The 23,859-nt window shown below is 52.6% G+C and overlaps 1 protein-coding gene across 1 annotated transcript; it reads left to right on the forward strand.

The window, feature by feature from the left end:
- The first annotated feature begins 16,428 nt into the window (after positions 1-16,428).
- On the forward strand, positions 16,429-23,056 carry LOC128278531 (protein krueppel). The gene is made up of 3 exons (XM_053017260.1): positions 16,429-16,468; positions 18,452-20,266; positions 23,052-23,056. Exons 1-3 carry the CDS (start codon positions 16,429-16,431, stop codon positions 23,054-23,056), a joined length of 1,860 nt encoding a protein of 619 aa, XP_052873220.1.
- Positions 23,057-23,859: the final 803 nt, after the last annotated feature.

Raw genomic sequence — 23,859 nt, forward strand, 5'->3', positions numbered from 1 at the left:
CCATCTGCGGGAGGAAGCGAAACTGAAAATTGTAGGGATGTCCACGGGACGTGAATCGTTTGAATTGTGGATTTAGTTATTGACAAGAACAGTTGGAGAAAAATTCACTGCTCATGGCTTGCTGGGATGAACTTAAGATGATAACATCAACGGGAGCGATCAAGTCATCAGTGAAGCATTTCACAAGATATAAGAAAAGCTAAAAGAAAGAGCAAAACAATCAACAATCATTTCATCGATTTCCCATTAGTTAACACATTATTTTAAGTAATCATCGATAGGTAAAGAACTAAAATCGTTACACAATACAAATACAATAAAGTATTCCTGATCAAACCTGTATGTCCTCTTCCAGACCTTAGCAGCCACCCATTAGTTGTGTCATCATCTGTTGATAACCGATCCACGTAAACGGCCACCGCACGCGAAGGCTTCTTACCGTCCGCAGACCGAAAAAGGAAGCCTTTAAAATTTGCCTGACTAAGGACATTTGCCAGAACGCTTGCCGAACCAAGTCGGCACGGAACGATTTAACGAAAGCACCACGCGATCATGACGCAGCACGACAAGCCCTGGCCGGCAATCCCAACCCTGCTGCCCTAATGGGCATCCCAGCCCTGCTGCTGTGTGCAGGAGCAGCAAAAATCTCAAAACGTCAAACCACCACCACCACAAAAATTGCGCCATTTCCCGCGCCCAACATAAAAAAGAGCGAACCACCGGATTGATGAAATCATCTTCAATCACATATTTGCTTCTGGCCACTTCAATCTCGCCATTGCAAGTCGCCTGCCTCAAGGACTCCCAGGCCCAGGGGCAGGGCAGGCAAGCGGAGCAAAAAACGGCAGCCTACGACCCGGGGGGAGGAAAATCGATCCGCCACGGTAATGGTGACAATTTTTCCAACCGACACCATCCATTCCATCCATTGGCGAGGCTTTCGAGTTGATGATGGATAGAACGGCAAAAAACCAACATTCATCCCACTACCGCCACCACCACCGAGTAGACCACCACCGGCGGGCGCAAAACCCGAAGAAAAGCAGAGCGGTGGACCTCTCGGACCACGCGCTGCGTGGAAAGTGAAAACGGTGCCCGGGCTCAAAGAAAATGATTGTCATCAATTGGATGCCGTATCCTGCCGCCTCCGAAGGCAACCGAAGGCGGCTCGGCGGAGTTGGAAGGTCGCATTGGCCGGTGACCACCAAAAAAAGGAGGTAAAAAAGAAATCGACGATAGTCAAACAGCGGCAGCATAAGGATGATTTATGGCTGCGTGTGCTGCGCAGCATGTGCCACTTTGGTGACGATGTGTGGTCAGCCAGCAAATCGATCAACCGGCCGGCCCCGAGTGCTGAGTCTAATTTGTTTGTCACCAAATTGAGCCATCGACGGTCGGCGGGGCGACGACGAACGGGTGGTTTGGCTCTCTCGCAACTCGCCAGCCAGTGCTGCATTCTGAAGACAGAACTCATGAATGAGCCCGCAATTGGCCACGGTTCTTGAGCTCATTCACCGGGCCTTTTGCGGGAGCACTTGAGTAGTTTGCAAAACTTTAAACCGTTCGCCGGGTGGCCGCTCACGCTGATTAACCCATCCAATCCATCATGTGCCGCTCCGCTAAGCTCTAGCCTGTCAACCGGTTGTCCTCGCGACGATGTAAGACCGACGTGAAGTGAAAGATTGCGACCGTGGCAGCTGGAAAGGTCGGGGGAAAGGTTTAGCCTGCATAACTGTCACCGCAGCCGCCGCCGCCGCCCGGGGGTCACTTAATCAGTCGAAAGTCGGGACGGGCGCGCGATAAGAAGTCGGAGTCGGAGCTCCGGTCAGCCGGTTCGTCAGTGCGTCACTATCTGAGGCGCACTTCGATTCAATATTTGCCGGACCTTGGCCGCGTCCGGTAATGAGCGAGGCCTACGCAGGGGAAACCTGTCCTACGCCGTCGCGCCCGTTGGGAAAGGTGATTATCGTCCAATGTCAAGCCGATGGCCAACTGACCAACATAACACACGAAGCCCTTTGGCCCTTTCGGGCGGGTGGTGCACTCTGCCGGCGCCGCCAACGCCGCGAGGGGTCGTTTCCGTTGACGTAACGTGCGGTTATCAACGCCCGGTCGGCCGGCCAGCCTGGCTTGGTGGTGAGCTTTTATTGAACACTTATTGGCATGTTGTTTTGAATGTTTGATCGTTAATTGGTTGATTGGGGAGCACTGAGGTGAGCTGATTTTGCACCATCTTTAGCGCGGTGTCTATCGGAGGTCACGCTCATTCATAAACCGCACAATAATTGGCAACACTTAACCAGAGAGCTGTGGAGCACGTCCGATAAAAGCTAATGAATTCGATTACCATAAACGCAATCAATCCGTGCCAAAGGCTCCATTATTGTCACTTTTTTGGAACAAACGACAAGAGCAACAACAAGGAGAATAAAATAAATTGATCCTAAAGCAAGTCACCAAGAAGAGCCCGAGAGTGAAAAAATGGAAAGAAGGTGCCGTTGGCACCAGACACCATCTCGGTGATTTCGTACGATCGACCCACTATCGGACAACCCGTCAAAAGCTCGTCAACCCGCGGACCCCGGATCACGGATGATCCGGGCCCGAAAAAAAAGAAAAGTGTGCCCGAACTCTAAAACTCTCGCCCGGGCCGCCCGAAAGGCGAAAGTGCATTGGCCGACCTCGCTGATAAGTTGCAGCGGCAGTTGCAACACCGGACGCCATCAAAACACGCCAAAAGAGTCCGCGGGTTGCAATTAAACCCGCGCGCAACATCAACCAAATCCCAATCGTCGGCGACGACGAAGACGACGGCGACGCTCCGAAGAAGCTCCGGCACGGAGTTGGTGAGATTGCAAAACCTCCGTTTGCCGTGGCCGCACCGGGTTGCCCCTTTCGCTGGTGGCGGAATCGGCCCCGGTGCCGGAGCGATAAGGTCCGCGGGACCGCGCAGAATGCAGCAATGCATTGACCCTCTTTTTTCGAGCACTAATTTCGTCTAAATATGCGATAGGACGCCCGCTCGCTTGGCACCATCGCCTGGCGCGGCCACGGCAATACAATGTGGCCCACGTTGTTTTGGCATTCGAGCCGGTCATCTACGAAACTGGCTGCCGGCCCCTGGAGGTTAACGATTAAGATGTAATAAAAACCGGGCGGTCGAACCGTGAGGACGGCAGCAGCATAATCTCGGCCCGATCGCCGAAGCACTTGCGCAACGCATGATCTATTGCAGCATAGCGCACAAGTGGGCCATCGTGAAAGATCATGGCTAACCGGGCTAACGGGCAATGGGCAAGACACATTATTTGTGGGTATTTTATTACCCTTCCCATGGTGAGGTTTGCGGCTTTTCCACTAAGAAGGCGATTAGGATTTAAATTGGCAAAATACGAGCCGATTTGTTTGTCCCGATAGAAATGAATTTGCTGGACCCACAATGGACGAAACAAACTTCGCCGGGTCGGCTAGTTGGTAGAACCTTTCCAACAACAACGTCTAAGGAAGCCATCTCTTTTTCTAATACACCTCTCTGAAGCCGGAAACTATTGGAAGCGATTAAAAATCGATAGCTCTTCTTCGGTGGCCACCAGCCCACAATGATAGCGATTTGATGTAGCCTCGGCACACCGTGTACACTATGTACTATCGCTATAAAATATGGCCCTCCAGCTCTCCGGGAAGCCTAGCCCACCTCTTAACGGCCAGGACCCCTCCTGTGTGCCGTTGGTAGCGCTTCGGTTGTTGTAACATAACTCTCACGGACAATAAACGGGGTCCGAAAATAGAACAACCCACCACTTTCGGGCCAAATTTTCGAGGTGTCGGCTCTCCGGGAAACCCTTCAGTGGGACCCCTTTTTCCAATTTCGTATTTTTTTTTCTGCCAAATAGTCGCCAATTCGGTGATTTGTCGTTAATCCCGTGGCCCAATCGGCCACGGTGTCTCTCTATCATTCCGTTGTTCTCCCGGTGCGTGTGCCACGAAGGGATTGAGTTAACAAACGGTACCTCAAAGCGGCGACAAAAAAACCCTCTCACCCGATCGTTGTTGTACCAATTTTTCCGCAAACGCAATCATTCGTCGATTGGCGGTGACTAACGGGTGGCGTGCGTGTCGGTTATTTTCGGTTTTTTTTTCAAAATTTTGGCACTTTTTTCGAAAACGAAACGGCTCTCCGAACCGACAGGGGGAAGAAGAGTTACAGTCGCCACCCTTTTCAGAAGGGTTTCGATCGCTCCGCCGCTGAAAGGGGTCCCACTTTCAAGGGGTTGTCAAACAGCACCCCTTCCATTTGGTGGCCCCTTTTTGCTGGCCCATTCTAAGCGCGGGCCCTGGAGCCCAACAAAAGGTTGGTCGGTTTTTGAAGAAGTAAAAATTTGTTAAAAATTTTCACCCCAAAAAACCAGGGTGTAGGGCCTCGGGGACACAGAAGGGATAATTAGTTCTGGCACGCGCCGGTTCGCTTGTTCAGGGGATGCTGCTGTCATGTGATCAGCAGCTTTGGCCCTCCCGAACCCGGACGAAAGCGGGTGCTGTTTCGAATTTTTGCTGCTGTATTTTTGAATTAACCGATTTTTTGAGTCTTTTTTCAATCGAGGAAACTCCGCGAGTGTAACGAATGGATTGAAAAATCGTTACGAAAATTAACGACAATAACCGGTTGGAGGAATTGTTGCCAACGGTCGTACTGTCTTTGGAAGCTTCAGCGAAATGTAGCTTGATTCATGCTTCTATCATTTTATCATGATTATTTTTGTATTCATTCAAATCCGATCGATTATGCTGTCAAGAGGAAGAAATTCCTATTTACCAGGGTCGTCTGTACAACACAGCAGGACCTCAACAGTAATCTCCCGATCCAGCTTGTTGTGGATGTTGTTTGCCGTCAGGCGTTAAGTACCGGTCAAAACTATTTTCCTCGCCAAAAAATGTGATTTATTTTAGGTCCTCGTTTTGCAACTGCAGCAGCTGCAGCCGCAGGATGTGCAACGTGCTTGGAACGTGCTACCGAAGGCTGGATTTTTTAATGCACCAAAACCAGAACCCAAAAACATCGATGTAAATCCCGGGCACAATGGCCGAGCATTAAAACATCAAGACCTTTCCTCCGCCAAGGTCAATCGAACGAACTCCTGTCCGAACGGGCCACGGGTTCGATGGTGACCCAGATTGTAATCTTTTTCCCTTGTTTTTTCCACGCTTCCGGAGTCCTTGCTTGGCTGCAACTTAAAGGTCCGTGCATCGGAGGTACCGTCGGCCACCTATTTAAAGTCCTCGCGTTACGCAAGACCACCGTTTCGTCGACCAGCTGCGCACGGGCGACCAACGGCTTCCGTATCGGGAACGGAAAGTGGACAATGATCAGGGATTAACCGTGATCAAGAGATCCTTGAAGCCGGCCACCAATCGCCAGGAGGGAGAATTGAATTTGGCGCGTTTTCCAAGACAGTTGCTAACAAGCACTCGGGCACAAACGGTCATCCCTAAACATCTTGTTGGCCGGCTTTCAAAGGACCTCGCGCGATTCGGAGATTATGATTTTTTAATTTTCCGCCCCAGATTGTGGCGCGTTCTCACGTTCGGCGCTGCAGGAGGCCACACGGATCTGGGCCTGTCAACGGTTTTGATTAGGGAAATCGTCAGACGTCAACCGGCCCGGCGAGCGCTAAATTGGTGCGAGTGCGAAACGATGTAAAATGATACTCCGCGAACGCGGTGAAAGCTGCCGGTGGCCAGGACGATGACGTGTGAAAAAGGTTTGCGTAGGTCCTGGGAACGGTCGTTCGGATGCCATCGGACTTGAACGGGTTTTAAATTAAACATCCTTTCTTATCAGCTACGAAACGGTACGGATTCGGATGTCCAATTTTAAATCCGCAACATTGAATTGTTTATTATTTAAATTATTCAAATGTTTAACTTAGAAAAGGCATAAAGTAACGTAACAAATTATTGAATACGAAAGCCAAAATTTGATACTAAACTCAATAAACTGAACGAGAACGATTTCACGATCGAAGAATCGTGTTAAAGTTCGCAGTTTAATAATTTGATTCAGTTTCTATGGACCAGATTCCAGACTTCCTAAAAAGGGTCGTCGCCTTTTCCGGATCCGTTACAAGAAACACCTAAAGTTATCCTTACCAAGGACCAACGGCCAGTGCGCGTTATCCAGTTAAAGATGTAACAAGGACGGCTTTGCGACATGCGATAACCGTGTAAATGACAGTTTGAAATTAATCCACGCAGAGTGAAGGAAAAGGCCCCAAAGCAAAAAAATAATATTGCCATAAATTCGCGCTGACCCACGAAAAAAGGGCCTAATTCACCAGTAGCCAGGCCAGGAGGACTCGTTTTTGCGTTGGCGACAGGCGACACGGAGTTCGGGTGGCAAAAAAAAAGCCCCCCGCTTTCGGGAGTCAAGGTGACGGGTTCGGTGCCGGTTCCAAGCAACTTCCATTTCCGGTTACTTTTCCGTTCGCCTTTGTCCTGTCGCCTCCGGTAGGCTTTCCGGTGGCTTTTTTGCGGGCGGATCGGATGGGTTGGGTTCGTGGAACGCCGTCGTCCGGGGACGCCGTCTTCCGAGTCGGGGCAAAAAGGTTTTCACTTTCACCCGAAAGCAAAATATCGAAATCAATTGAGCAAAATGTCAACAACACTTTCACGTCTCGCTCGTCCCGGGGACGCCTTTTACGGGCACACCGCGGCGACCCTTGACCGACGCACATCGACATTTTTGTGTCACCAAGAGCCCAGGATCCTTCGGCCATCGAGTTTTCGGATCGTTTTTTGTGACATTTTTGAAATAATATTATCATTTACTTCCTGCCATTGTGGATCGCTTGCTCTGCTCCGAAGTCCGATTGCGAGTCCGTGGCCCGGGCACGGGAACCGGTACAGATGATTTAACCTTTTCTGCGCCCTGACCTTGCCCTGGCCCACCGCCCGTGTCCCTGGGCCATTGTCGTTAGCTAAAGTCCGGTCAGCAGCTCTTGCGTCCGCTTCGGACGGAAAATCCGGGTTCGGGTTTTGTGTCAGCAAAACTTCTTGTTCTTCGCTTATGGGAAGCAACCATATCCGATTCCGGCCAACGGGTCGGCCGGCCGGTTTCAATCGGTTCCGTTTAACTTTCTTCCGCTTCTTCTTCGGCAAAGAATGGTCCCGAAAACTGGAAATCAATCAACACACGGTCAACCAGCTCCAGGACCAGCAGGACCTTCTCTTCCGGACGTTTGCCCTTAATCCACACAATGCCGCTCGGTGCCTTGGTCGAGGATTTCAGTCGGGAGTTAAAAACGGCACCGGACCGGAATGCTTACCTCTGCCCAAAAGGATTCCCGAGGAGCCACGCCGCATACGCAAGCCAGTCCGGTCCGGTGTGGCCTGGTTTGCGTGGACGCGCTGACGCAGGGATGTAATAAACGTGGTTCCATGGATCAGCTAAGGAAGACAAACTTTTCTCGCGACTCTGCTGGAGCGCTCCATCCAGTCCCGTTTCCGAGCCGGAAGCCGGGAAGTAATTTAAGTTGGCACCTACACACACACACACCAGCAGTCGGCTGCCAGTGGCAGTTGGCATTCCTGGACCCCATCAGGGCGTCCGGCTTTCTTTGGCCGACACACAGGAAGCGCGGTGAGATGTTGGCGAGTTATGAAAGGCGATTTATTATGTGGGCTTCTTGGTTTGTTTCGCACTCCTTGCCCGGGAACGAGATGTCACATGCAGCACGGGGCCCGCCAGATAAGATGGCCCAGCCCGGTGCCAGTGTGGATCCGCGTGAATCATGGCAATAGAAGGACACGTCACCCACCAGCATTCGGTGTCCAATATGTTTGTAATCATTTTGTGAAACTTGCTCAGTAAACCTCGCAGAGAGCACATAGAGCGTAGAAGAGCAGAAGAAGAGGGCAAATAATACACTGGCCGGGCCGAAGCCCAAGCCTAGCCCGTAATTAACTCGCCGGCCGAACTGGTGGCCACCCTTTGGTGCCATCGTAATCGTCCGCGAGAGTCGACCTTTAAATTATCATTACCAAGACACTGGGGCCTTGATAAGCCGCCGGGGCCCGGCTCTAGCGCTCTGCTCTTTGCCCTTTCGCCGAAAGTGGACTGCAAGTCGCTAGGCAAACACGGACCACAAACAACCACCATTCTGATGCTGCCACAGAACATAAGTTTGCGGCCGGACTCTTGGGCCGCATCCTGCAGCGCAGCGGAACGCCGCACCATTATCAACTGGTTACGCGGGGTTTCTGTGTGGTGCAACTTCTGCCAGCGCCAGCCGAGCCCTATCAGCGGCGGAGTTTGACTCCAAACAGCGAGTGCATTTCGGGCCGCGAAATTCCTCCTCCAAGACGCCACGACGCACGTTATCATCATTAGTGAGTGAACCGGGTGGGGTTCTTCGGGTGGCGCTCGGTCGCTGCCGCGCCGCGGTTCTGCTGTCCCTGTGCTGTGTTATGTAAATGCATTCCGCGCCCGTTTTAATCGGGCATCGGGGCTAGCGTTTAGTGGCCAGCGGACAAAGACGCCCAGCCCAGGCCCCCGGGGGCACCTGTGGTTGGGTGCTGATTAAGACCCGTCATCCCGTCGACAACAACAACAACGATTCCACCACCACTTCTAATGCCCTTCACTTGAGCTTCAAACTTGACATTGAACTCGCGCGCGGTGCGCAAGAAGTTCACTCAACCGCAAAACGAAGCGTTCGTGCGTGCGTGCATGCGTCGCCATGTCTTCACCACTCGCTCCCGTGACGTCACAGTAGTCGAACATCTGCCAAATCGATCGCACCACCGCTGATGGCTCGTGTTGTTCGATGCGGCCCTCTCTTCGGTGGCCCAGTCACCGAAAGCATCATTAGTTGTCGATTCTTCCGCATCCTGGCATCCTGGCTTGATCCTGTCCTCGGAGCTGGCTGGCTGAGCACCGTTACCGTACGGTTGGTGCATTTTGAAGTTTGGATTTTTTTCTTTCTATTTTCAAAAAAAAAGAGGCATCATCCCTCCATCTCGCACCCAATGTGCATACGGGCCCGACGGCCCGAGGGATGCAGCTCTCGAGGGAGCCGTCGGGCAGGGACTGGAGAGAGAAAGAGAGAGAGAGCGAAACTAAGGGAACGGAGATGCCACAATTCGGTGGCAAAGACCGAAAAAACTGGTGCATAGCGTTCGGAAGGCCGGTTCGGGCAGCAAATGCTCGAGGCGAACAGAAAAATGTCAGGTCATCGAAACTATGCTGACATGATTTGTAAAATACGCACCACATAACTCCACGCAACATAGTGCCCGAGTTCGGCACGAGATTTCGGACTCACCTTCAGCGATAACTTAAAAGAATTATTACTTGACCATAATGAAAGCGGACAGAACCGTATTAAGGACCAATGTAAAGTTTTGCACTCGAGATGATGCACTGTCTGAACTGAGCTGTTTTGATACACATTTGGGCACACCATTCTTGGCATCTAGCAGCCTATGACTAAAATATGCTCAGCGACCAATGAGTATACCAATGACAGGTAGTACAGTGTCGAACGTTTAATTGCAAATGCACACTTGATGCTGGTTTGTAACCGTTAACAAGGAATTAAACATTTTCCGCTTCGATGGAGAGGGCATTTATTGTGCGGACTTATTGATACACACTGTGGCCAAAAAATACCGGAAATTCGCTTCCATCTCGAAAAATAAAGTTTTATTCTTTTAAATCTATAACGTTACCTTTAAACGAATCCCTACTCTATGCAATAAATCTATGTCACCCATGTTTGCATTTTTGAAACGTCCCGGAATGTTCTTTTCAAGAATATCGACTCCTATCTCAACTATTGATTCTACGGAGCGGCTTCTCGAGCTGAGCGAAGTCACATGGTGCAAAGTCAAGCGAATACGCTGGTTGTGGATCGATCTAGGTCGAGTCACGATAAATTGGTGCAAAAACATCACGAGGAAGTTGAGCCAAGAATAGTCTCTCCACAAAGCTGATCTTTTTTGTGGACGCACAGCATTACGCAAACCACACCTAACGCCCAAATAGTACTCTTTGCTGACAGCTATGCCGTTCTGAAGGAATTCATGATGCATCAAAACACGATAATCGAAGGCAACTGGCTCCCGTTATTTTTTACCTCAATAATATTTTCTGAAATGCATCTTTCTTCAATAATGTTAAATTTGTTTTATTTAGCTTCTTAGTTCTTCTTTAGCATTATGCTTGCAATAAACCTCCGTTCATGAATGTTAGATTACTGTTTCTCTTTTAATGTTTGGCTTAATGTTAAGTTCTTCGCCTCAAAAACTACAATATTTTAATTTATGTTGGAAAAGCTGCAATGGTGAGCCACAAACTTAAAACTGTGCCAAAAAGCACTCGGATGGCACAAAAGGCACTCACCGGCCAACATAAGTTTCGGCGGCGGCATGTAAAAAGTGCACCTCAAATTACTCTTTGTTTATGAGTTAGCAAAACTGCACCACACGTCGCTTCAGACCCCGCACGATGCATTCCTTCCCTCCAGTTGCCCGGGGGTTGTGTCTCCCTGTTTCCCAATCCCTCTGCGCTCCGATTTCATAGGACTGTTATTTTCCTGTTTTTTATTGTGATACTTCGAGTGATTTTTTCGTCGATTTTCAGGCGGTCCCTGGATTCCCGGTGGATTGATCCCACCTGCTCCCTGGGCTCCCTGTTTCGGGCTACGCTTTCCACCGGCTTTCCTTCACGCTTACGCACGCGCGCCGTCACACCGTGTTGCGTGTGTGTATCACCGCGGCGCACATCGGCTTCGATATCAAGCGACGCGCATCCTTCGCCGCAGATCTCGAGGGACGAACCCACCCGACAGGATCCCCGAAGAGGATGGGCCCGGGACACATGTGCACCCAGTCAATCAATTGATGCGCGCCCGTGTGTGTCTGTGTGTCATTCGAAGAAGATCCCTTTCCCTGCTTGTCTTCCTTCTTCGTGTGTCTGTCCCTGGATCCCTAGTGGAACCCGAGACAAGGTAGCCCTTAAATTGAATCCAACCAACCAAAAAAAAGGTGATCGCTCCCGGCACGAGGATAAAAAACACCTCGCGACGAGAGAGATGAAGAAAAAAACCAAGGGGACGACTGTCTTCGAGCGGAGATCGGGCGAAGAGAGGGCATCCAAACGTCTTTAGCGTGTGCGCGCGGTGATCACGTGCGCGTGCTCATCCCGCGACCCCGCGTCTTCCGCAAGCCAGCCACAATGTTGGGGTTCGCTCTTCGCCTCGAGCAGTTAGTGTCTTGTTGTTGTTTTTTCTTCCCTTAGATCTTCGGCCTTCTTCCTAAGCCACCGCGAACCAGCCTGTCTTCCCATTACGCCGCGTTTCCACGGCTTTCTCCCCATGGCGCGCGCGCGAGCGACTGAGCACGTGTAAGATTAGAGGCCCTTCGTTAGCTCTTCTTCGGGTCCTGACTTTTTTTATGGCGCGAGTCCACGGGCGCGCACGCGATGATCGCCGGCGAAGAAGATCAATGGCCACGCGGCCGAGTCACGGCCGCGGTGGCGATTTAATTCGATGAATGAAGATGCCGAATGCGCAGGGGGCCACGTGACAAATGACGATCAATAGTTTGACACTTTCTGCGCCGCGCACCGGGCATCCGCACCGAACACATGTTGTCTTTTGTTTCTTGTTTTTGGAAAATACACAATTTGGAACAAGCAATTTTTTTATTTCCTACTACGGTGGTCCGGGTCCCCTCGACCAGTATTTAGGATTAATGAGTCAGCGTATTCCAGACAATCCTTTCAACGTGCTCGAGATACCATTGTTCGCAGCGTTGGGTCCTAGGCGCCTCTTTTCCTGGGCGTCATGGTGATGGGTCCAGCTGAAAAACAAAGCACACACACCACGCCGATGGCCATCCGCTGATGCAACGTGGCGGATATCCTGGGGTTGCAGCTGCAAAACCACCGCCCTGAGCTGACCAAGCTCTCGGGATGCGCCTTGGACTCGAACGGAACGGAACAAACAAACCTGTCCAGGATGCCCAAGACGTGTGGACGACCGTTTCTTTGGCTGGCCGTCGGTGGGTATTTGTTTAAATTACCGCACACCGTTACGCACTTCGTTCACGCTTTCCGGACATGTTTGCTCGCCGTCGGCTCGTCGGCCAGTCCTCGGGGGCGTGTGGGGATATTCCCCGGAGGTACGCTCACACACACTCGCTCGCAGCTCGCTCGAGTCATAAAGACGTCCTTTCGTGGCCGGTGTGGTGTTATGGTTTATTGTTTGTTGACCCTTGGCCGCATTGTTTCCAAATCTTAATCCTAATTGTGGGCCCTTTGTGGGTCCGAGGCCGCCACTGCCTCTCTCTCTCTCTCTCCGGTTCGCAATCACGTTCTAATTTTTTTTCCGAGCCTAGCCTATAAAATGGCGACCATGGCCGTGGTGAATCCGGGGCCACTTTGCATTACCCGTCCGACCGTGGTGTTTGTTTTTATCTGGTATTATTGGCCAGTACCTCCCTCCGGTATCCTCCTTCACAGGCTGGGCCCGCAGGGTACACGGCCGCTCACACCGACACACACATGCTCGGTAAGGGGTTGCCGACCGGGTAGCGCGGCGAGTGGTGTCGTAATTCACGCTCCGTGAGCCGCTCTCATTTGCCTACACCTTTATTAGCAGCACTCTCTCGCTCCCTACCCACCGATACCGGCCCACCGGTCTCCGTTCAGTAAAGGATCATAAAAAGATGGTGAACCCGGCCCCGGGGTTTGTTAGGCAAATCGGCCGCCGCCGCCGACGGGACGGGGTGCGTCATAAAAAAGTCCCATTTCCATTGTGCCATTAAAAATCAAACGTCAAATTTGCAAACGTCAAAAAAGCATTAGAGCACCGGGCACGGAACGCCGTTCGGGTCCCGAACCCGAACCTGTCTGCCCTCGGGTGCGCGTGTGTGTGTTCCGATCTCAAACAATTATTTCGTAGCATCATAAAAAGAGATGACCGCCACCGATGGGCGATTTCGTTTCTTTGGCTCCTAATTGCCGGCCGCGGTCCGGCTCTACATCACTCGCCGGAGAGTGGCCCGTTCCATGCCGGAACCAATTATATGCTGCACGATAAGCCTCACACACGTACCACCCACAAAGGGGCACACCTCAAGGACCTTGGCATGCGGAGCGATAAAAATACTATTTACCGCGTGGCCCGGCCTTGGCTGAATTTGCGGTGAATAAAACTAATGTCTGAATCGAGTCCCGTAATGCGAGCCTTCAAAAATTGCTGACCTAACGTTATGCCCATTCTCGGCTCAGCCCAGGCGGCGGAAAACGCAGGCAAAAAAGCGACTCTCTATGGAAGCTAAAAGTGAAATTTATGAACCGATCGGACACCGGACCGGCATCGGGTTTACGATCGTTTCGTTTAATGTTTCGGAGCATTACCTCAGCAAAGTCTCTCGCAAAGGGCCTACCTTCGGCCAGGAGCAGTACCTAGCCGTGGGGGTATCCTTTCACCTGGTCGGCGGGCGGAAAACAAGGGGCGTTCGTCGGTCAACTCCTTCGCGACAAGGGGCCGGGTCTAAGCCGGGCCGCCGGGCTGTATGTTTTGAAAACATAATTACGAACTTCGCAAACAAGATCCGCAAAGTCCGGGGTCGTAAAATTAAATTAGACCGAAGACAAACCAACGCAGCGGATAGCAAAAGGGTCATTGCGGCGGCGGGTACGGTACGGCAGACTGGGCAGACAGACAGAGTGCCGGGTAGTTGATCGCACGGTATCCTGCCCCGGCAAGGCTCGTTTAAAACGCTGCCGCCACCGCCGCCGGGCGATTATGTTTGTTTTGCCAAAACAAAACACCCTTTCGTTCGGGCGAAGGACATCGGCATCGTGTCCACTGGCCGGCCGACCGGTGGTGGTCAGCCACAGCGGGTGGCCAACCACAGCAGCCGCAAAGGGTTAACGGGCGCGCACCGCTTAAGGCCGGACGATTATCCGTCGTGCCCCGGGCAATCGACGGTAGCAATCGGATTCGGCAACACGAGTCCGCTTTTAAAGGCCCGGAGCCAGGGGCTCGGGACCCGGGGGTACACCCAGCCGGAGTGGACCGGTTCGGGGCCGTAAGTGCGCCGTAATCGCGCCCAAAGGGATCGGGTGTTTAATTACAAAACTTTGGGCCCCCGGACCGGGCCTCTGAACCGGTTCCCCCCGGGGGAGTGGAGTTGAAGACCTTCGGAGCGAGCTTTTCCCATTATTACAAGGTGGCCGCTTCGGGCGGGTGATGGACTTTATACGCGTTGCGTGTTGCGGTCCCGGAATTGAATCCCCGGCACCCGGAAGGCATCGCGACCGGGGCCTAGAAAATCCCGATCCGTTCGAGTGATGCTTATCGAGCGAAACCCGTCGTGGATGTTACGTTCAGGGGGACAAGTGTGAAGTGGAAATTTTTCCACTCCCCGACGACCGGTGACTTATGCGATGGGCACTATCATCCCCAAAAATCAATTCCCGCTGGTTCGAAGGTGCTTTAAAGTTGCTCGTCAAATCGGAGCCATCAAGTGCCTCAATCGTCCCGGAAGCACACACGTCAAGCGTTCAAATTGCGAGGCCCACCACCCGAGCGGCAGGTATTGGCGCGTGGGTCCTGGCCGGATGTTCCGGCAGGATGCTGCGCAAGGAATCGCCATTCCGGGTCCGGGACAATTAAAAATTTGAATACCGATCGGACCGAACGTTCGGGCCACTTTTGATCTCCCGTTTCGACTATCTGCAGGCTTCCGGTCGGCATCGGACAGAAAAGGACGATGTTCGGCTAAAGTTCGGTGGGGAAGTGCTAAAGTGTGCGTATTCACGCACTTCTCGGGCGCCGAAGCGAGACAACCCGTGCAACCAGCGCTTGCGGACTCTTTCTGTCGTCCTTGCAAAGGCTCTACACGCAAAACTGTACTGCGTGTCTCACGGGTTGTGTGTGTGTGAGTGCAGGGGAAAGAATGATCGCACCCGGAAAAGGACGATCGCACGCACCTCGAAGGATATCTTTCGCACTGTCGCTCGCTCTCTCTTACGAACGAAACACGTCGCAAGTATGTTGTGCTAGGTCATCGGAAAGATTGTCACGTAAATCGTCATTTAAAAACGCCGTGTGCTCAGCAAACAAAAAAAAACACTAATTTGTGCACTTCTTTTAATCTCGTGTGAGAAGGAAAAAAAGGGAATTTCATTCGACTGCGAAGTTCCCTTTTTTCTTACACTCGCGCACGGCACGCTGAGTTGGAGTGAGTGAGAAAGGCGGTGCCAGAACGGGATGAAGAGTGCCAGAGTAGGGGAAGACTCGAAACTCGATTCCGCCGGTGAGAGACTCGCGTCGCTTCGCTCACTCACGCGTCTCTCAGTGAGCGGCCAGCCGAGATAGCGTATCGGCCGTCGTGAGCCCGAGTGAGCCGGCAAGCGTGAGCAAGGAGGACGCAGCGAACGGGAAAAGTGCGGTTCGGATCGGATGGACTCCGGAGAAGAGAACCAGTTTCGTCCCGTCGGCGGTGAGCGAAAGTAAAATTAAAATTTTGGCCGTCGGTGTTCGGTGCTTTTAAATTTTCTGTTTGATTTCTGACGTTTTCGCTCACTCCACACGCCGCCGCCGCGCACAGTAGGCTTTGTTGCTCCTCACCAACACACGCACGCACAGCCGGAGGGGGTGCGAAGAGTGGAGGGGTGGATGAGGTCCTGGTTTTTTTGGCAGTCCGCGCGCGCTTCCTGGCACCGATTACGTCGGCGGACGGATCATTCGCGTGCCGCCACTCGCTGCCGACGGTTGTCCGAGATTTTCCCGAGCGCATCCGCGTGAACCCAGGACACCGGTGCGTGCGTGTAATTATCTTCTCGTCGATCACATTCCGGCAGGGAAGCCACGATCCAGCAGTGGTGGTGCCTCCAGAATCACCAGCAGTCAGTCACGATTAGGCCACCATCCGGAGCGGATGCCATCGTCGAGTGCTTGCGTTAAGGACCCCTAAGATATCCTTTCGGACGACACCGATTGCGAGAAAGGCGCCACCGCCCTGCTTGTGTGTATTGTGTACTGTGAATTCGCCCTCGTGACTCGTGATCGTGAGCCCTTTATTTTCGCGGGGTGCGTGCGAGGTGTGCATTATTAATGTGCCCGAGTTGCCCGAGAACTAGTGACAGTCGTCTTCGTGCTCTAGATTCCTGAATGCAGAATCCTTTTCGTCGACGAAAGTGCAACTACCAAAACTGCTGAGGACTTTCCTTCAACGCGCCCGCTCTCTCTCTCGATTGCGCTGGGGCACGTGGCCGTGCTGTGCCCGGAACCGGAAACACCAACGGAAGGTGTTGTGCGTGGTGTGGTGTGTTGCCCCCAGCATAGCTGGTGTGTGTGTGTCTGTGTCACGGTGTGAACGCGCAATTTACGAAAATCGCCGGCAAGTGGCCAAGTGATGGCTTTGTCGCTGCTACAGGACGCTCAAACAGCAAGAGGTAAGCGAAAGAATCACTAATTAAATGAACAGAGCTCCGCTCTCCCCCCCCTTCTGGATCGGCCACGGTGTGGTCCACTCCCCGGTAGTGTTTGTGGATGGGTTTAATTGATTTAATTTGTAGAAACCCACGGCTTTTCGTCGAGACGCCTCTTCCTTCTTCTCTTCTTCCTCCTGATTCGACATTCATATCAAGACACTTGTTTTCGGTACCAAATTTGTTCACCATTTTTGGGTGGCCCATTTCTCACTCGTTTCGCGAAACACAATAGGAGACCACCACCACCAACGCTCTCTCTAGCCGCCGTGGGTTGCTTTGTTTGGAGGACCCTTCGTCGAAACTCGCTTACCTTTCTGCGTCTCGACCGACTACCTCACTAACCGGAAATATTCCTGGAATGGATTCGAAAGGCCCCAGTGCGCTATAAAGCGGATGCCTTCCGAATTAATCGTGTATTTCGAGTGAAATCGCGTCTCGCGCGCGCGTCGTCACACGGCTGGACACGAGGAGGGACCCCACAAGGAACGCATTAGTTCGCCGAAAAGACCAAGATCCCTCCGTACTGGAACTGCAAGTCGGAGGAAGAGCTTCCAGTTCCAGTTCCTGGAACCCAATTATATAACACGACGCGCGTTACCCGAGCACAGCTACTGCAACTTTGTTTCGCTCCATACAATTTGACCCCCACAATGGAATTCTTCAAAATAGTAGTCGTCCCCTTGGTTTGCTCTCGAGGTACGCAATAAAAATCCTTTACTCTGGCTTGCCGACGGCACGGCAATTGGCGTTTGTTTGTTGGCCACCGTCTTCTGTACTACTTTCTACCCGTTCACACCACACCACGCCAGGATCATAATCAACCCTCTGGTGTGTGTGCAAACAGTGAGAAAATAATAAACCATCGCGCACACTACCAGCAGAAAGTAAACAAAACATAATTCCACTTCCTGTGTGTGCGCGCGTGTGTTGTTTGCTTGTGCGCCGCACCGACACGGACAAATGAGAACACTCCTCTCGACTCGATTCAACCTCTGTGTCCAAATCCCCACCGGTCCCGAAAGAAAAGGGTTTGTTGCGAAAAGAAGTCCATCATCACCGGCGGCGGGCTGTGGTGTAATCATAACACACGCTAAAGCAGGAAGGAGCAGAAAAACACAAACATATAAATAAAGGATTAGCGGGGAGCGAAGGGAGTAGTGTGGCTTTGGCGGCGGTGGTAAATAATAGAGAACCACGCGCGCTTTTTTTTCCCGCGCGATGACGGTGGCGGGCGCCAATCTTTGGCGAGAGACACGCAAACACACACCACAAAAGGCGAGTGCGCCCGTGAGAGCGAAAGGATACGCGTCGTAAGCAGGCGGCGGCGGCTCATGTGTGAAAACCCCACCACCAACAGCGCGAGCCACGTGTGCGGTGTGCCGTTGCCAGAGCAACAGTCGTCGCCGGCGCCGTGTGTGGTGAGTTACATACGTGCGGTGGTGTGTTCGGTGTGGTGAATAAAAACGTCGGTCGTCTCGCCGGTCCGCACCGCGCGCAAGGACGCGAGTCGTTCTCGTTTACTCCTGGCCACCCGAGACGAGGAGCGGCTGGTGGAGCGGTGGGGCTTTGTTTTGCTTCTCTTCTCTCGCGAGTGAGCGCGCGCCACACATGACGATTCCGACAGAAGAAAGAACACGCGGGACAAAACGATGAAGCACCCTTTCGTGTGTGTAGAGCATCCTTTCGGTTGCCGGGTGTGTGTGTGTGTGCGCGTGCTCTCCAAGACCACAACACACACAGCGCGCACCGGATGCCGGCAAATTTCGCTTGGCGCGGCGCCGGATGTTTGTAGTATTTCGCGCGCGGCAGGACTCTTTGTATTGTGATGAATGGGGATTCTTCGGGTCTTTCGGGTGTGTGTGTGTGTGTGTGCGTTCTGGTTGTTAAATCAATTTACTAATTTTTTCATGCGTCCTTCTGTTTGCTCTCTCCCTCCCTCCCTAGGATTAGCAGCCGTCCGTACATTGCAAGGGATGAACCGTGACGAAGAACGGAGCCTGTCCGTATCGCCTCCGCTGACCGGTCAGCGTGCACAACAGCACCACCACCTCCTTCACCACCACCAGCACCATCTAGGGATGGGTCACCTTCAGCACCACCAGCACCACCACCACAGCCCGTCGTCGGCGTCGCCGGCTTCGCTGTACGGAGGCTTCCATCCGGCCGCGGCGTCCGCCATGGGAATGCTCGCCCCGCAGCTGTTGGCCGCCAACCAGACGGCGGCCGCCGCCCTGATGGCCGCCGGGCTACCGATGTCGCTACGGGCCTCGCTGGCGTCCGGGCTGTTCCCGCCTCACGCCGCCCTGTTCGGGGCGTGGGCCCCTCCGACGCCGACCAGCAACAACAGCAGCCCGCCGCCACCGCAGAGCCCGATCTCGCCCGCCCTCAGCCACAAGAGCTCCAAGTCGCTCAAGCTCCAGGCCGCCAACAACAACAACAACAACAGTAGTAGCAACAACAACAATCACATCGTTTCGACCACCTCCGAGATTCTGCCGCAGACGAAGAAGCAGACCAAGCGGAAACATCAGTCGTCCGCGCGGAAGGACCTCCAGGCGCAGCAACAGCAACAGCAGCACCTTCTGATGCGATCACCGACCCACCACCACGGGCACCACCATCACCTGCACCACTCGGCGGTCACATCTCCGGTAGACATTCCGAGCAGCCACGATATGGTGAGTCCGGGCCCGATCTCACCTCCGACGTCCGGCTCGTCGCCCCAGTCGAACGGGAGCAGCGTGGAGCTGCCGACGGCGGCCGCTACGATCACCACCACCACCGCCGCCCCGTCGACGCCCTCCTCATCGGCGGCCGGGGCCACCGGAGTGCGTGATCCGTCCCGTGACAAGGTGTTCACCTGCAAGACCTGCAATCGGTCGTTCGGCTACAAGCACGTCCTGCAGAACCACGAGCGGACGCACACGGGCGAGAAGCCGTTCAAGTGTCCGGAGTGCAACAAGCGGTTCACGCGGGATCATCACCTCAAGACGCACATGCGACTGCACACGGGTGAAAAGCCGTACTCCTGTACGCACTGCGACCGGCAGTTCGTGCAAGTGGCCAACCTGCGGCGGCACCTCCGCGTGCACACCGGCGAGAAGCCGTACGAGTGCGAGATGTGCGAGCAAAAGTTCAGCGACTCGAACCAGCTGAAGGCGCACATGCTGAGCCACAGCGGCCAGAAGCCGTTCCACTGTGATAGGTGCAACTCGAGCTACCGCCGGCGGCACCACCTGCTGCACCACAAGTGTGGCATCACCAGCCCGCCGACGCCGGCCATCAGCCCGGCCATGAGTGGCCTGTCGGCGGACAACCACCACCCGCACCTGAACCGGTTCACCTGCGGCGGTTCCGAGTCGAGCGACATCTCGATGGAGCTGGCCAAGACGGCCCTCGGCGGTGGCATCGGCCCCGGTTCCCTACTGCTGCACGAAAAGTACCCGGGTCTGACGCTTCCCCTTAACTTTGGCCCGATGCCGGATCCCCTCGGGAGTCCCACTGCCGACGGCGCTTCCGAGCACGACGACGGTGGCTCGCTGGCAGCGGCCAGCAGCAGCGCGATCGATCTGCGGGCCGCCAGCAGTCGGTCGCGGACACCGCAGCAGATTGCGCGCGTCAAGTCGGAGCTGCCGGAGCAGACGGAACCGGAGGACCTCAGCATGCACTCGCCCCGCTCGCCCGTCTCGATGGAGGAGCTGGACGAGCTGGATGATGCGGCCACGCTCTACCTGAAGCAGCAGCTCCGCCAGCAGCTGCGCCACCACCAGCAGCAGCACCACCATCACCATGGTATGGAGTCGTAAATCGCTGGCCGCGGCCGTAGCCACCGCCGCACACATTTGTTTTAGTCGTTGTTGAAACCCAAACCAAACACCTCAAGATGCCAAGTCCCCCGGGGGGAACGAGTGCGGGAGATGAGGGACGCGCCAGTGGCCATCTCTCTGCTCTTTAAATGCGCCGTCGTCATCATCGTCCTCCGTGTTCTCTCCTCTAGATGTTTGTTACGATGAGCTTCCCGCGCGGTACACTGAATTATAGGGACACGCACACACAAAACAGGAACCGAAGAAAAACCAATGGAAAACAATATGTATTTATGTATATAGTTAACCCGTCCCCGGGATGTAGGGAGAAGTTGGTACGACACGACGACACTCGATGAGAAAGAAATCTCTCTGTGTTACGCGTCCCCTTAATGTGTGTCCCTTTTCTAATCTTTCTCTCTATCCTTCTCTTGATATCCATCCACTCACCTCAGGCACAGAAAAATAGCCTTCTACGCTGTACAAAGTATAATAACTCTTTATAAAAAGAAACAAGTGTCCACACACAGGGAAAGGCTGCGAAAAAATCACTCATATTCAGGGAAAGTAGTAACAACACAACACGCAACTATATCGCGCCTCTCTAGTTTAAGGAACGCACCAGACTCTCCTCTAGCCCCAGCCAGCCAGCCAGCCAGCCAGCCGTGGCACGGCGCGTCCTCCTATATTTACTGTTGTTGTTGTGCTGTTGTGTGGTGCCGCCTGTTGCCGCTTTCGTGTTTTAGTTTGCAATTAATTTCGTTGGTTGGCAGTGGCGGCTGTGTGTGTCTGGTCCGCACGGGCGAGATGTTGACCGCACGGCCGCCCCGCGCCACCATTGGTATACAAGTTCCTCCTTCAATAGCGAAAACACGAAGAAGCATAAAGTTATCGGTAAAAGCGACAAGTGCAAATCGCGTGTGCAAATCGAGTACCACAAACAAACAGACTTTTAGCCAAAAGCAAAAGCGCCACCAGGGAGAGAAAACCCCCGGGGAGAGGAGCCTTCTCAATCTCAGAGTAATTAGGAAAACCCTCACATCCGAGTTTAAATAACTTGAAGAATATTTTGGCCCCCACGGAAAAGGATGCAGGAAGATCACGCGGGCTGTCGATCGCGGGCGTGTGTCCTGTGCCGTTGTCGTCGTGTTAGGAGTTAGGAGAGGGATTCAAGACGATTCTATTCCGTGGCTGTTTTAGCGCTCTTCCTATTTGTTGTTTCCTTTTTACCTCTCTTTTTATATTTTCCACTTATGTTTTCTTAGGAACACACTATCTTAAAGGAAAAGAGAACCGCCTTTTAAGGCCGCCGCGCGAAATCTGGCCGTAGGAAAAGAAGTGTACAGAACTGAACTGAAAGGAAAACTGAAATCAAATGAATTGCCCGGGTAGAGCAGGGCGAGGAGTCACGGGCTGGGCTGTCCCACCCAAAAGAAAAGCAGCAAAAATCAAAATTCGTTTTTTAGTTTAAGTTGGTTCTAGGAGTTTTTTTTATTATTCGTGGTTGGTATTAACACGTGTTAAGTTCCGGAGATACACAGAAACAAAATTGGTGCGCGGTTTTGATTTATATTATCATTATAAGGACATCGTGTCGCTATTAATTATTATTTTTTCTTTCGAAAATAAAACATATTTAAAGCATAGGTACCGCGAATCTATGCGCAAAATTGAGACAAAAATCGGCGCGTTTATAATTTCTCTCTCTGGTATGTTGTTTTTCGGTTGGTTTATTTGGGCGGTTCGATTTTTAGGTTTTTATTGCTTGTGCTGCTGCAGGTTTATTATTTTCTCCACTAAATATAAAAGAAGGGACGTCGTTCTCCGCGCTCTCCGGATGAAGAAAGGATATGCCCAGTCATTTGAGATCGGTCCAGCGGGGGGATGCAACAGTTTGACCGGAACTTGAGCTGGAGCTCTTTCAAGAATGTGTTAACATCACTCCAGCACGGTCGTGGGGGGATGAAGTTTCTCCGTTTATTCGCTTCGATTCTATTCAGAACTGTCGGGACGCTGCCGGGGAACCGCTTCCACTTTTCACAAGATGATGCTTCATCGATAGAGAATGTGTGGCTGCCTTCCGGCTGAGTTTCCACATACCGAGTGATCATCGACCCCATAAATCCCTACACTCTCTTTCTTGGACATGCTTTACATATGTGAGCCCCGCTTAAAAAGGATTCCTTATCACAATACCTCTAACCACCCCTTGTTGCCAAATATAATGCCTTCGAGAGTCGTCCATCGGTCAACGCGCTCTCTGATAGTGAAGTGATAAATTCATCCTTTCCGGCTGTCTGATTTTTTTCTTCTTTCTGTTTGGACCAGTTAAATCCCAAATGCCCATCGAGCAGTGATTTTCATTCAATAAAATAACAATTTGCCACGGATCTCGGTCCGGGCCCGGCGAGTTCGCTGGCCTCTGCACACACGCACGGGATTTTTTTCATCCCCGTGCGAGAAAAGGGTTGCTGGCACACACGGACGGACGGGTTGGGCTTCGGGAGGCCCGAAAAATACGACTCCTTCGTAGAACCCTTTTTTATGCCAACAACACGCACAGTTCATCCTGTGTCTAGGACGGCCGGTCGGCGGGCACGCGGTCAGCAGACCGGGGGGAGACGTTGATGATTTCTTGATAAGGGTGTGAATTAGGGTTACGACGGAGGTCGGTCAACGGGTCAGCGAGAGTGTGGTCTATATTTTCTCTCACGTAATTTACACCCTTTGGCCGACAGATTGATCCCACACTACCCCACCAGCCTCGGGCCAGGAATGTTCACGAACGAATGCAATTAGGAGCAGAGCCCGTGACAGGACTCAGAAAGCTTAGTGGGAAGAATATTTCCTTTACTTTTTTCACCTTCTCAGCCGAACGTCTGCTGAAAATGAGGAATTTTCGAGGCACCTCGAAACCGGCGTCGGGTGGTTCGGTCCACGACGAGGCCGTATCTCGATAAAGGGCTCTACAGTGTTGAAGAATTTGTGCTTCTCCTTGTGATTTCCCATTTTTGCACATTCTTTCTATTGAACTTGAAGTTGAAAGATGCCATGGCACAAACAAAAAGCATTAGTAGAAGGTTGGCCTGTGGATGGCTGCATCCTTAATTTTGTCCTCCGTTTCAGGGACACACACCCCGAAACGCAAAATCTGTACCAACCCGAAATCTTCCCCTCTGCAACGCGGCCAGGCTATTGACCAACCGGATAAAGTAACAGAGCGAAAAAACAAATTCGGAACCAATTCTCTTTCGGCGGTGTGCGGTCCTTGCCAATTTTTGGGCAAAAATCGACGATCGTCCGTGTTGGTCAAGGCCCCGAGAACTTTCCGATTTGTGCATATTTCTGTGTGTGCTGCTCCAATTGTGGCCATAAATATCGACAAAATAAACCATAAACCAGTCCATCCCCGGGCCCAGGACGCACTCTCTCTCTCGCTCCTTCGCTCTGTATATCGGGTCCGGCATACACGGAGCTGAGAAGGGCTAACGAAAAGGCGGCAATATTTTACAACCCATTTGCTGTTGAGGAGGACCTTTCCCGGTA

This window comes from Anopheles cruzii, chromosome 2 (genome assembly GCF_943734635.1).
Source record: "Anopheles cruzii chromosome 2, idAnoCruzAS_RS32_06, whole genome shotgun sequence".
NCBI classification, from domain to species: domain Eukaryota; kingdom Metazoa; phylum Arthropoda; class Insecta; order Diptera; family Culicidae; genus Anopheles; species Anopheles cruzii.

Excerpts from the sequence above, each read along its gene's own strand:
- LOC128278531 (XM_053017260.1), top strand. The coding sequence starts at position 16,429 with ATGGCTTTGTCGCTGCTACAGGACGCTCAAACAGCAAGAG. Across the intron at positions 16,469-18,451 it reads GGACGCTCAAACAGCAAGAG|GATTAGCAGCCGTCCGTACA; the intron begins GTAAGCGAAAGA and ends CTCCCTCCCTAG.